Source organism: Marmota monax, unplaced genomic scaffold (assembly GCF_021218885.2).
Source record: "Marmota monax isolate L192 unplaced genomic scaffold, Marmota_monax_Labrador192_F-V1.1 WCK01_AAM20220418_F8-fsc00026, whole genome shotgun sequence".
NCBI lineage: Eukaryota > Metazoa > Chordata > Mammalia > Rodentia > Sciuridae > Marmota > Marmota monax.
Genome location: NW_026693108.1, coordinates 13,210,116 through 13,223,598, shown reverse-complemented (window position 1 = coordinate 13,223,598; position 13,483 = coordinate 13,210,116). Strand labels below are relative to the sequence as shown.

The window sequence follows — 13,483 nt, the reverse complement described above, 5'->3', positions numbered from 1 at the left end:
GGGTCTGGAGGACGTCATCGGGCGTGGACCTGGCTTACGTGGTGTCTGGGCGCCCCTGACTAGCTCTAGGGCGTAGGGCCGAAGGGCCGGCTCTTCCTTTCCTCAGTGTCTGGGCGTTTGAAACCAAGCTACAGCTCATTGTTTCACCAGCCTCAGGCAGAGACCTGGAGGCGCTTCTCTCCTTAAACAAAGGTTCACATCGTTCTGTTTATACAAGAACGAAGACCCCCGGAATACTCTGGGTGGTATAGGGCAGGGGCACTCAGTGACTCCCTTTGGACATCGCGCATCTAGTCTTCTCACCTTCCACCCTGGAAGTTCCCATGGCCCCTCTACCTCATCTTCTCTGCCAAATTCTGAGCGTGGGAGTCTCAAATGGACTTTACCCCTGCCGCAAGCGGGAAGCGCGCACGCGCATTTCGCAGGCGCTAGGGTTTGCCGCTGGTGTGCGGGGTTGGGTGTTGCCGAGCGGACGTGAAGCTTGTTTATCCCAGGGCGGGACTACGCTTCTGCGCGGTGCAGGGCCTCCCGGGAGCGCGCGCGGCCGGTTGCCTAGGCGACAGGGATTGGGGGCGGGGCTGTGTCGTGGCTCCGCCCCGGCCGCCGACCCCGCCTCCGGCAGCGCTGCGGCTGTGCTCGGGCGCGCGCGCCGGGGGAAGCGGCAGCGGGCGGGGAGCTGGGCGTGGAGGCGCGAGGGGCGGGGCTGGGCGGGAGGCACTGCGGGCCCGCGGCTCGGGCGGCTCCGGCGGCTCTCGCTCCAGCTCGCCCTCAGTCTCTGCCGGCGCCCGCGGGGTCGCTTCGCTGCCCGGCTCGGCCCATGCCCAGGGCCGCTGCTCTCTCAGCTGCGGGCCCGCCGCAGGGGCCCGGGGGTCCGCCGCGGCCGTGAGGTGGGGGCGGCCGCGGAAGGCGGCGGGGCCGGCCGCGGGGCAGGGTCCGGGGCGCAGCGCGGCGGGCGGAGGTCTATGTCGCGGGCGGCGACGGCGGCGGCAGCCGCGGAGGGACGATGCGCGAGTACAAAGTGGTGGTGCTGGGCTCGGGCGGGGTAGGCAAATCCGCCCTGACCGTGCAGTTCGTGACCGGCACCTTCATCGAGAAATACGACCCCACGATCGAGGACTTCTACCGCAAGGAGATCGAGGTGGACTCGTCGCCGTCGGTGCTGGAGATCCTGGACACCGCGGGCACCGAGCAGTTCGCGTCCATGCGGGACCTGTACATCAAAAACGGCCAGGGCTTCATCCTCGTGTACAGCCTGGTCAACCAGCAGAGCTTCCAGGACATCAAGCCCATGCGGGATCAGATCATCCGAGTGAAGCGGTGAGCCGGCCGGGTGGCCCCACAGGGTGCTGGGGGCTTGGCGGCTGCAGCTCGGAGTCGCAGTCCGGCGGCCTGAGCTCCCCGCGCGGGCCGCGGGGAGGGAGCTGTGTAGGGAGAGGGCGTCGAGCTTTGGGCTTTAGCATTCTCCGCTCTGCCTGAAGCTCAAATTTGAGTGCTTTGTCTCACTACTAAAATTTGGCATTCCTTTAACCCACGGCAGAGCCCTTTGTCTTTTGGATGTTGTTGGTAGTGCCGGTGCAGAACCCCAAAGGAAACAAAGTTTGAAACTTGCCGGGGGCGGGAGAGGGGTGGGTAAGTGCGTCGGGGAGAGGAGAGCTGTGCGACTGTAGGTGAGACGTCTGCAGATAACACACACACACACACACACACACACACCTACCTTTGCAATGTTTGACAGCAAAATTTTCACAAATGTATCCTGTAATGATGTCAGTTCGAGAAGAAGGAGACCTTTATCTTTTCAGAAAAGATTTAATGCTGCCAGGCGTTTTGCAAAAATGAACTCTAATTTAATGCGAAACTTTAAAGACAGATTATCAAATTATTTGAAGACATCCTAACAGCTCAGTGGGGTTTCGAGATTATTTGCATATGATAGTACAAATATGCCATTCACAGTAAAATAATGCATCTTAACTTTTTCCTTATTTAATCTATTCACTTTTATCCTCAGGCGGTGGGATGGGGTGAGGGTCAGAATGGAGGGATAAAAGCATTTCTCAAAACAAAATAGAAGTGTCTTCAAAAGTGCGACTGAAGTATTAGCTAATTTAAAGTTTATGCAAATAAATTCTTTCCTGTTAAATTCCTAAAGTGTTTTGGAAATACTGTTGACCAAATGGTTTAAAATGTTTGTTTTCTCTTAAATTTACTGAATATTTTTCTCTATAATTTAAGCATCAGAAATGTAATAACATATTATTGTAGAGTTTTGGTAATTTTTTTCTAATTATTATTTAATTACATGTTACTGTTTCATCTGGTCATTATTAATGTTGCCAACAATTTTAGTGTCGTCTTTTTTTTTTTCCTGGCTTATTCTACCCATAGTTCTAAATGTGAAGACATTTACTGAAAGATAGGTGTGCTATAGACACAATCACATTATAAGTCAGTGTGAATCTATTAATTTGAAAGAGCCAGGGCCAAGTCACTCATATTCAGGGGATGCTTACAATTCATTGCAAGTGATGGATAGTGCTACATATGAGATTAAAGTATACACTCTTAACAGCAAAACTAAAATTTTGTATGTAAATTCTTGTGTTAAATTCCAAATTAAAACAGTGACTATTTCACGGTCTCTATTTTGTTTTCAAATCTGTGCATCCGATAGCTTTTTATTTCTCCAGTCTTATTATCTTAAAGTTGTTTTGTAGTTAGATGAACAATTTTGGTATCTATGTATATGATTTAAAGGAGCTACATTTAAGTAACTCAAATCCTTAATTATTATCCCCTTACCCCAGTAGCACTCAATTAAAAAGAAAGCAGACTCAAAAATAGGTAGTCTCATTCATTGTCTCAGGTCAATTTAGACCAGATACATATATCAAATAATCCAAGTGAATGCTCTAGCTATCCCACCCTTCACATTTAAGTGCATACATAATACATTATAAAGTGCATGTACAACCTGGATACAGGGCTAACTTGGCAGAAGCCTAGGGCAAAGAATATGGCAAAGTATTAGATCGCATGGTCCTTGTATTTTGGGTTTCTTGTAATATAGTGCAAATTACTTTTCTCAGTTGTAATAATGAAATAGTCTGTATCCTGGAATAATTTGCACTGTGATCCAGGAAAAAAAAATAGAGTAAAATTTACTTCCCAGATGCCACTTTACTCACTAGTCTTAGTTCGTTATGTTTAAAAGGCCATTGAGTAGCTGAATTAGAGTTCAAAACTGTTTTCACTGGAATTTAACTACTGTATACTCAAGAACACTCAGGCCCTTACTTCTATGTCCTCTTTTGTATACCTTCCCTAACCTCATCTTGTGGCTTCTCAATCTAACATTTTAGAAGCTTTATTTTTTGGGTTCTGGAGATTGAACCATGGGCACTCTATCACTGAGCTACATCCTCAGTCCTTATTTTTTATTTTGAGACAGGTTCTCCCTAAGTTATCCAGGTTGTCTTTGAACTTGTGATCCTAAAGCTTCAGCACCATGTCCCCACAACCTAGTCCCTGGGATTATGGGCATGTGCTGCTGCACCCATCTTAGAAACAATTTAATGGGAGAGAGGATTGGCTATAAATGATTTATATTCTAATACAATCTAAAAGTAAGGCATATATTAAGCTAGCTAGCGTTCTCTAACTCCTCTCACTGAAAAAGAATAAAACATGATTTTCAAATGGGTGAATTTTGTATTCTTTTGCGAGCCAATTTTTAAACTTCCCAATTGCTATAGTAGGTATTCAGTAATTGCTTCCTTTGCTCATTGTGTACCAACTAGCTGCTTTACATACTATATGAAGTAGTTGTTAGAGGACATTTAATATCACCATAATGCAGATGATGTAACTGAAGTGCCAAGAGATTTGGTAACTTATCTAAGACCACTCACTGATGGAAAGGAGATTAAAACCAGTATCTTTATGAATCAATGTATCCTTTTCTGTGTTAATTTGTCTTTCAACTTGGTGTCTGCTGGCCAAATCAGCTCCTAACCTTTGGTCTCTAGGTCAGCACTGTTTGATAAAAACACAATGTGAACCACATAGGTAATCTAAAAATTTCTAGTAGTTGATTAAAAACCTAGGTAAAACTAATCTTAATAATCATTTTATTTAACACACTATATCCAAAATATGGTGATATTAACGTATTATCAATATTCAAAAATTTATTAAAGATATCTTTAAATACTAAGTCTTTGAAATATGGTGATACTTATAGCTCAACTTGATAAAACTAGCCTCTTTTCAAATGTTTAGTTGCCTCATGTGACCACAGGCCAGTCTGCATAGCACAAGTCTAAGGTATATATATTATGGAGAAATGCTTGCATATTTCTATAAGCCCCAGTTTCTGTGTTTATGAAATGTAGAATAGCAGGCACCTCTCAGAATTAAATGAGATAATGTGTACTAAGGTGCTTAATAAACTACTTGGTATACAGAAATTGCTCAAAAAATGCTAGCTGTCTTTTTGTTACTTACTTTGTTACCCGAACTTCTTTAACTTTTTTTCTATGATGTAATTGTAATTTTAGAAGAAATAACTTAAACTTGTAATTGCATTTTGAAATGTAGAATAGCAGGCACCTACTATACCCTAAAATATTTGGGGGAAACAGAGACCAAAGGACAATACAAACAATCTTCTTTCCAAATCCTCACCAGTATAGACAGGTGAGGATAAAAACAATTAGAATTAAAACAATCTTTGGCAAGAATTTTGTTGGTATTCTCTTTAAAACTTATATTGCCTTATGAGGGATCCTATGAAAAAAGGCAAGAGAATGAACATTTAACATAGCCAGACAGTGAAATGGAGCTTTTCATTGGATTGTTATTAATTGGAATATTTTGCTTTTAAAAAAATAAAACTGGCCCACACTTCCTTAAGTATTAAAGGTGCATACACATACGTGTGTGTGTGTGTGTACATGATCTCTTGGCAAAGCCAGGTTGACCAGCTGAAAATGGCCATATGTATAAATTCATATGCTTTTTAAACTTGACTTGAGGTGAGATCACACACACAAAGAAGAGTGATGGGGTGCAAAAGTGTTTTAATTGTAATAAAATTAGAATTCTTTCTGAGTTCAGAATTACTTCTTCATTACTCATCCCAGGGTCAGCCATGGATCGAATTTGAAATCTTGGAACATTCTATTCAAGGGCTGTTCTTAGGATAAACCCTAGAAACCTTCAGTAGGACCTTTAAAGCCCAGCATGCTCCTGTCCCTCCTGGCCTTTGCAGCCACACCTCTTACAGTTTTCATTGTACTCTAGCACCTTGACCTTATCCTTGAAAGTGCCTTTCTCTTGGCTCTCCTTCCTGTAGAACTCTTCCACCTCTTTGCAGAGTTAATTCCTAATCATTTTTTCACCCCTGCTTAACAGGTTCCCCCATTTAAAGAAGCCTTCTGTTGCTTCCCAAACTGAATTAATCCCTTTCCTGTCTTCCCACACTAGACTAACTTCACACCTCACCCTTCCCTCAGCCACACAGACTTTAAATATCAGTGCACCCTGTCCTCCCCCCATCTTTTTTGTGTACTCCTCAACATTTACTTATGTACTGATGTGATGATTTATATACTGTCAGTCTTTCTCACAAAACACTTAAGTGCATGTGGCTAGCACAGCTTCTAGCATGTAGGAAACGATCAAGATAAATATGTTGGAAAAGAATGTTTGGAAAGAAGAGTGTTTGTATTGTCTTTTGGTCTCAGTTTCCCCCAAATGTTTTAGTGGTATAGGTGGAGGGGATGGTTTTTTGAAGTTGATTTTGCAGCTGGAGGAGTTGATCTTTCTTAGCTAACTTTCCTGGAGAGTACTTCTAGTTGGGCAGCAAGGGAATAGGAAAGTTTAAGGTGAACTTCCAAGAATCAGGAGCATGATGTCTTCCAGATGGAAGATATGGCACGGGAAATGCATAGACTATGTTATTTGGATGATAAATAGACCAGATTGGCTAAACTAGAAATTTTTATAGAAGTGTGAGGGGAGGTAAGGGGAAATTTTTTAAAGTTAAATTATAGAAGGTTAAAGACTTTAGACTCAATCCTGTTGTCAAGAACTATACTCAAAATATTAGAGAAATAGTAGTAGGGAGTTAATCTAATAGATGGCTTCATGGAAATAGCTCTGTTTTATAACAGGAGGAATCATTGTACATATTGTGGTTATCTATTTGAAGTATAAAGATTCTGAATTAGCATGGTGTCTGAAGGATCAGAAGGGAAGATGCAAGTAATATTATAAAGAATGAGTTAATCAAACTGGGAGAGGAAGAAAGGTCAAAAGTAACCTTGACATTTTGAACATGAATGAATAAGATTAGAGAGGAATAGCTGGGAGAGATTATTTCAGTTTGGGAGATGGTGATCATAATCATATAGATAGCTGTGCCTAATAAGTAGTTAGAATATTTGAATGAAAGCCCCCATGATCAGATTATATATGAATATAAAGACCCAGTGTCACATACATAGTTCAAGTTGAGAGTAGATAAAACCTACTCAGTAGAGAGTAGAAATGAGTGAATAGCTAGGAATAGAAACGAGAAATGAACATAGTCAAGGAAAGAACTTGAGAGCTGTAGGCTTGATAATATTGCACAGGCTGAAGGCGAGAGGTGTTGTAAAATTAGGGGAAAGGGATTGATTCGCACTCCCCAAAGGAAGTTATTACTTTATAAAAATTGTTATTTTCACATCTTTTAAGTGATCTAGCTGATTTTACTTTTCTTCTTACAATGAGTATTAGTAAAAACTTACTCTAAAACAAAAGCATGTTGCCAGTTGCTACGCATAGATCGTTGGCCCACGACCAGTTGGGTGGAGAGCTAAAACCAGAGAATATATCAAATGATGTTTGTCCCAAGTAAGTGAAATTTCTGGACCTCTGCTACCATTCCTTTTTCTTCCATAGACATCTCCTTCCTCAGGCACCAAAGTTTAATCCAAAGCTGAGCCTCCAAGGTACAGAACCTAATAGCTGTGAGTCACTTTTTTAGCATTAATAAATGTATTCCATGAAAAATTGATGACTAATTCCTGACAGTCAATCATATAACCAAGATTTTGAGTATAGAGGGTGGGACTAATGGTAGGAGCTGCATCCATCTAAATACAGAACTAAGATTTAAAGACAATTGTGATTACAAAATAGAATATTCGTGTTTAAAACATTGACAATATAAAATAAAATAATAGGAAGAGGAGAGAATATGAATGTTCAGTTCCTCATCTTTTACTAGAAGAATTCACATGGTCAAAAATGAAATTTGTTTCAAGAATTTCAAGAGCTTGATGTTTTTCATAAACTTTAAAACCATTTTATTGAACTATGATTGACATGCACAAAACTGTTCGGGCTTAATGTATGCAATATGATTTTTTTGGAAATAAGCATACACCCATGAAACTATCACCCTAATCTATACCATGAGCCTGTCCATTGCCTGCAAAATGTTCCTCCCACTGTAGTCATAGAATCATTTATTCATTCATTCTTTTTTGTGTTTTGTAGTAAGAACACTTAACATAAGGTTTATCCTCTTAGCAATTTTTAAGTACAGAGTACCCTATTGTTAACCATACATGCCATGCTAACATGGTACAGTAGGGCCCTAGGACTTATTTGTATTGCATAACTAAGATTTCATACAATGAGTTGCTTTTTATGGTCCACAAAGTTTGTTTTTTTTCTGAAATGGAGCTTTTATTTTGCTGCTTTATAAAATTAACACATATAATTTAGTAGTTTTCTATTTGCCATCCCAGGATTGGAATATTGAAAATTTCACTTTGCAGATTGGGGAAATTATCTCCCTTCAGCTCTAACATTCTGTGAGAGCCCTTCTTGTTGAGGTTATGAGGGAAGGAGTAAAGTTTATAATCTTAAATAAATGAACCCTTAAATAATGACCCCCCATTCATTTTCAGCTTGTGACCTGCAAGTCTTGCCTAGTTAAGATTTAATGATAATTCTATCAACAAAATCTATAACCAGAGGAATCATTAAGTGGAAATAAGCAAAAATAGCCAACCATTCTCCCACATGAACCAAAGATATCAATCTCCCCGCATATTGATAGATCCTCTGGTAAGAAGAACAAATGGATGTTTTGAAAGGTGACATTGACTGTCCACTGAAAGAAATATTCAGGCCACCAGCAAGTGGATGCTGTTGAATTTCTGGCTTTCTTTTAGGAAAAGTTAGATGAGAAATAAACGTTAAGTAGGAGGCAGGGGAACTGATGAAGGAAAAAGGGCCTAGAGACAACCAGCAGAAAGGGCACACTGTTGGAGTCTTTTCATTTGCCTGTTTCCCAGGAGCAGAACAACTGAGTGGCTTCATTGCTGTAGGGAACTTCTAGGAAAGTGTGTAGGACACATTAAAGTGCATATATCACACATTTACACGTATTTCTAAGAAGCAAGGATCATTACCTAAAACCATCTACATTGTACTTGATTTCAGGGAATTTGTTCAAGTATATTTTTTATTTTCACAGTTTTTCTTTTAGTTATTATCTTCAGAATTCCCTTAGGGAAGAATGTGAGACTTCACTCTAGGGTTTTCTTTGCTTCTGTTTTTTCTTGTTATCTGTTCCTATCTATTCTTACCTACTGTTTCTTACATTTATTTTTCAGGCCTATAGCATATGAAAAATTAAAAACTCTTTAAATCATTTTGGGGAAATTATTAGAGTTTGAATATAAGTCGACTTTCAAACACGATAAAACTTACAGAAACTGAATAGTTATAGATCTATAGACATAGTATTTTGTAGGAAATCTCTATCATAAAATATTTTCTTTAGTTGTAGATGGACATAGTACCTTTATATATTTATATGTGTTGCTGAGGATTGAATCCAGTGCCTCGCACATGCAAGGCAAGCACTCTACTACTGAGCTACAACCCTAACCCCTATCATGAGATTTTAATGGTGTGTAAATATATGCCATCTATTATATATTTTTGCCTTTGTATTTACTTGGCACAGTTGTGGTTTGTTTCATTAAAAAATTATTCTCAGTGTGACACAGAGAGATTTAGTTTCTTAACATTTTTTAATGCTTTATCAAATCAAACTGAGCCCTTTGGTAGAATGATATCACTAATGGTAACATTATGGTTTTAGACAACTGCCTTTCATTAAGGTGTGTAAGTATGTTGGTAAAGTTTAAAGAAATCAAAATATCTGAAAAAGAATGTTTCAAGTTGCGAAGATCTTATCATGGTATATTCTTAACACTAAATAGAGTTAGGTTTGTATTTCTAAAAGATTGAAATCTCTCTGGGAATATTGGGCCTAATATTCTAACTACTTCACTGTTTTTTTTCTTATAAGAAAAGAAATTTAGAAAAACACATTAGCCAGATTTTTAATAAATTTTAGTTTAAATTGAAGGCTAATGATACGAAATAAGATTTTTAAGCTTGTGATCAGAACAAGTTATTGGGTATCTGAATTATCAGTGGCTTATCATATTGAAGTCATGGTTTGGGAAGACTAATAGCAGATCATTATTGGAAGTTTTTGGAAGTTTGATACATTTACTTAATGTTGGAAATTTACTGCTAATCATACATGGTTGAAAACTCTCTGAATAAGCTGTTTAAAATGAATTACAGCTGGTAAAGTAAGCACAATTTTATACATTCTTATTCATGTTGCTGGAACGTATTCACTGGTAGAATTGGATATGTGGAGTTTTTACTTGTTGATTGCTCTAATATATTTACATTTTTAAAACAACAAAAATGATATTTTAGGGACAATAGGTTAATTGGTGATTTTCATGTTTTAAATGTTATGTGTCAAAATCAAAATATTTTAAAAACTCTGCCTACCTGTGTTGTCCACTCAGCAATGGCTTTCACATCTCCTTATCAGGGCCCTTGGTGGGAAATACTTTTGATATGGTGATACAGTGTTCATGCAAGTATAAATCTATATAGCTGAAACCATTGTTTCATGAAACAGTAGTTAAACTTGCTATATTGCTTGTATTGCATTTTCCTCTTATTCACTGTTTTTAAGTTACCATCAAAGTGATCTCATCACACATAATTTGGAAGCTACTATCCTGTATCCTTTTCCTCTGAGAACACTAAATAGAGTTGTTTAATATTTTGGAACAATTCTTATCTTCTCCCTCCTGCTTTTGCAATATCCTACTATGCTATGTAAGAATTTGAAAATGAAACTGCTCCTGGTATCAGTTAGCAGGTGGTACCAGAGGAAAGGTAGAATTAATCACTAAAGATACACAAAGTATGTCTTTTGAGGAAGCATTTAGCATGTTCTTTGTTGTGCATATTAGAAATATGAGGATGAATTTCTCATGTAATCTTGTTCATTCAGAATAGCCCATACATTGTGGAAACTTTAAGGGATGTGGTATAGGTTGAGCACTCCTGACCCCAAAATTCAAAATTTGAAATGCCCCCAAATCTGAAACTTTTAAGCACTAATGTGACACCACAAGTGTAAAATTCCACACCTAACTCCATGTGACTAATTACAGTCAAAATGCAGATGCTCTAAAAATATTATATACAATTACCTTCAGGCTATATGTATAAGGTGTACATGAAACATGAGTGAATTTCATGTTTAGATTTGAGTTCTGTCCCAGGATACCATATGCTAAGTTCAAAAATCTGAAACACTTCAGGTCCCAAACATTTGGGGTAAGAAATATGCAACCTGTAATTAGTACCCAGGCTTAAATGTGTGATTGCAGGATTGTCCGTTATCATAACTACTTGTGAGGAGGATTGGGAAAGTCTGGTGCATTGGTCCAAGATGGTATTGATTCTGTAAAATAAATGAAGATCATGATTATAGATATCTTAAAGTCATTTCATAAAATTGCCCAAGAGAAACATTATAAACCTCTACTTAAAACATTTAGGAGTGTTATTTTTCATGCATTCCATCCCCTTAAAATTAATAATTCAAATGTGGAATTCCTACATCATATTAATAATTCAATACATATTAGTGTTTTCTTCTTTACTAGATGTCTTTATTGCTATTTCTAAATGAAATCTTAGAGTGTTTTCCTCTGTAATTGGAGAATTCTAAATATGTCTATCTTCAGGTTTCCAATGAACTTAACAACTATTGTATGTAATTCTCTAATACAGTATTTTATTGTACATGTTGGTCTCATCTTTAAAGGCAGTGTTAATATTGTTAAAGCTGAGATCTGACACTTATTAATTGTGTAATTAGAAGCAAGTTAACATTCTCTGCATTTTAATTTCCTAATCTGTAATATGGGTATGATATAATAACTAATGAGATAGTGAACATAAAGTGTTTCTTTACATAGTAACCCTAAAATATCAACAATAAGGTTTCAACAAAAATTACAGAAATAGAAAAAAAAAACATACAAACAAGCATTTATCTCTCCACGCCCCAATGGGATTTTAACCCATGGCCTTGCACTTACTAGGAAATCGACTTACCACTGAGCTGTGTCCTGTAGACTAGGACCTGGCTAAATTGTCCAGACTGACCTCAAACTTGTGATCCTCCTTCCACAGCCTCCTGGGTAGTTGGGGTTACTGGCGTTCACCTCTGTGACTGGATTCTTTATATATAAAACATTGTGCTGCCACATAATTTCTTAGGAATAAGACTTAATAGCTTTATTGTATCTAGACAAATTATATACCTAACCTGGCACCACATTTCCATTTTTTCTGTTGTTCTCTGTTTTAAGTGCTAGCATCAAATGTGATGGCACTGATTTTTAGTACATGTATTTTAAATATAAAACACTATGAGAAAAGTAATCAGCACATTAGTATTTATTAAATGTTTTTCTTTTTTTAAAAAGTTGATAATGGCAGTAGATCCTTTTATGACTACTAAAAACTGCATGGAATGAAGATAATTTTAGTAATCTCTCTGACTAGTTATATATAGTTAAGTGTTGACAGCTTTTTAATAAATCAGTTTCAGAAAAAGTTTTATCTTTTTGAATAAAAATCATCATTGTCAACATCAAAAAATATGGTTTAAGCCACTTCATTTGCATAACATTGCCCTGGGCATTATACAAAATAAGTACAAGATACTATCTTTATCCACTTGATATGCCAAAATGTACTATTGATGAATATATATTTGACAATGTTGACTTGTAAGAAATACAGTTTTTAAAATAATTTGATTTCTAAGATTAAAAATATTTTTCCACCAAAGACACTGCCTTTTCTAGGCCACCTTTTCTAAGGAATTTTTCATTCATTCTAACTCATTATGGAAGGTCAGAAATTAGTCTAAAGGATTAATGACAATCAGATCTTTAGTTTAGTATATGTATTAGTCTCTTCAGGCTGTTGTAATAAAATACCTTAGATTGGATAATTTATAACAATAGAAATCTTTTGCTAACAGTTCTGGATGCTGGAATGTCCAAATCAAGGTGCTAGCACATTCAGTATCACAGATGACCTATTGCTGCATCATCTTATGATGGAAGGGGCAAAATGATTCCCTCAAGCCTCTTTCATAAAACCATTAATCTCTTTCATAAGAACAGAACTGTTGTGACCTAATCATATCCTAAAGTTCCCACCTCTTAATTCTGTGTCCTTGGGATTAAGTTTCAACATAGGAATTTTGGAGTGACAAATATTCAGAACATAGTAGTATATTTAGTACATTTTCCTTCCTATCCAAAATATAGTTTTCCTCTTCCACAGATGACCAACAAACATTTATTCTGTTTCTTTTTCTGCTTTTGGAACCAGTAATCCAAACAAACTTTGGCTATGAGCAATATTGTTTGGTAAAGTGAAGGACCAGATGCTGTTTGTTCAATATATACACGTTTGAAAGCTAGCTAGAAATACATATATACATACATACATGAGAAAAGCTCACTAGAAAGTTAATATGTACATATATGAAAGCTAGAGAATTAACAAGATTTAATATTTTAGTTTATTTTTTAAGAGGAAATGAGAAAAGAATTTCTCAATGGGTAATTCCATTGTTTTCAGAAGTCTGGCATTAAGGAACAGTAACATTTGTGTAAATTGTCTATTTGCTCTTGTTCTCAATGGCTTGGAGTGCTGTGACCTTTTTTGAGGAAGGATGTAAGAGGAGTGTCATCTACCGATGCTCTAGGCTTGGAGGATCCTCTGGCGCTGTGTGTGGGCTCACAGAGAGCCCTGGAACCCACACAGTATTTACCCTAAGAGAGGCAGCCAGAGTGCTGCCTAACAAACCAGTATCTTAATTATGACAGATGCCTCCCAATGACATTTTTAAATGCTGTTTTTGATGACAGAAAATGCGTATTCCTAAGACCACCAAGAGCACATCATCTGACTTTATTGAAAGAAATATGGTATATTTTTGGAGGTAGGGACTACTTACTTAGGGAAGGAGGTTTCTTCTGTTGCTGTCATCAGCATATCCTGGTTC

At 37.9% G+C, this 13,483-nt stretch overlaps 1 protein-coding gene across 1 annotated transcript in view; it reads left to right on the top strand.

Moving 5' to 3' along the window:
- Window positions 1-928: 928 nt before the first annotated feature.
- The window catches only part of Rap2a (RAP2A, member of RAS oncogene family), a 36,710-nt gene continuing 24,155 nt past the window's right edge, over window positions 929-13,483 (top strand). The window contains exon 1 of the mRNA XM_046454966.2: window positions 929-1,317. Coding sequence (XP_046310922.1) covers window positions 1,004-1,317 — 314 coding nt within the window. The 5' untranslated portion in view covers window positions 929-1,003. The remainder of the gene's footprint in view (window positions 1,318-13,483) is intronic.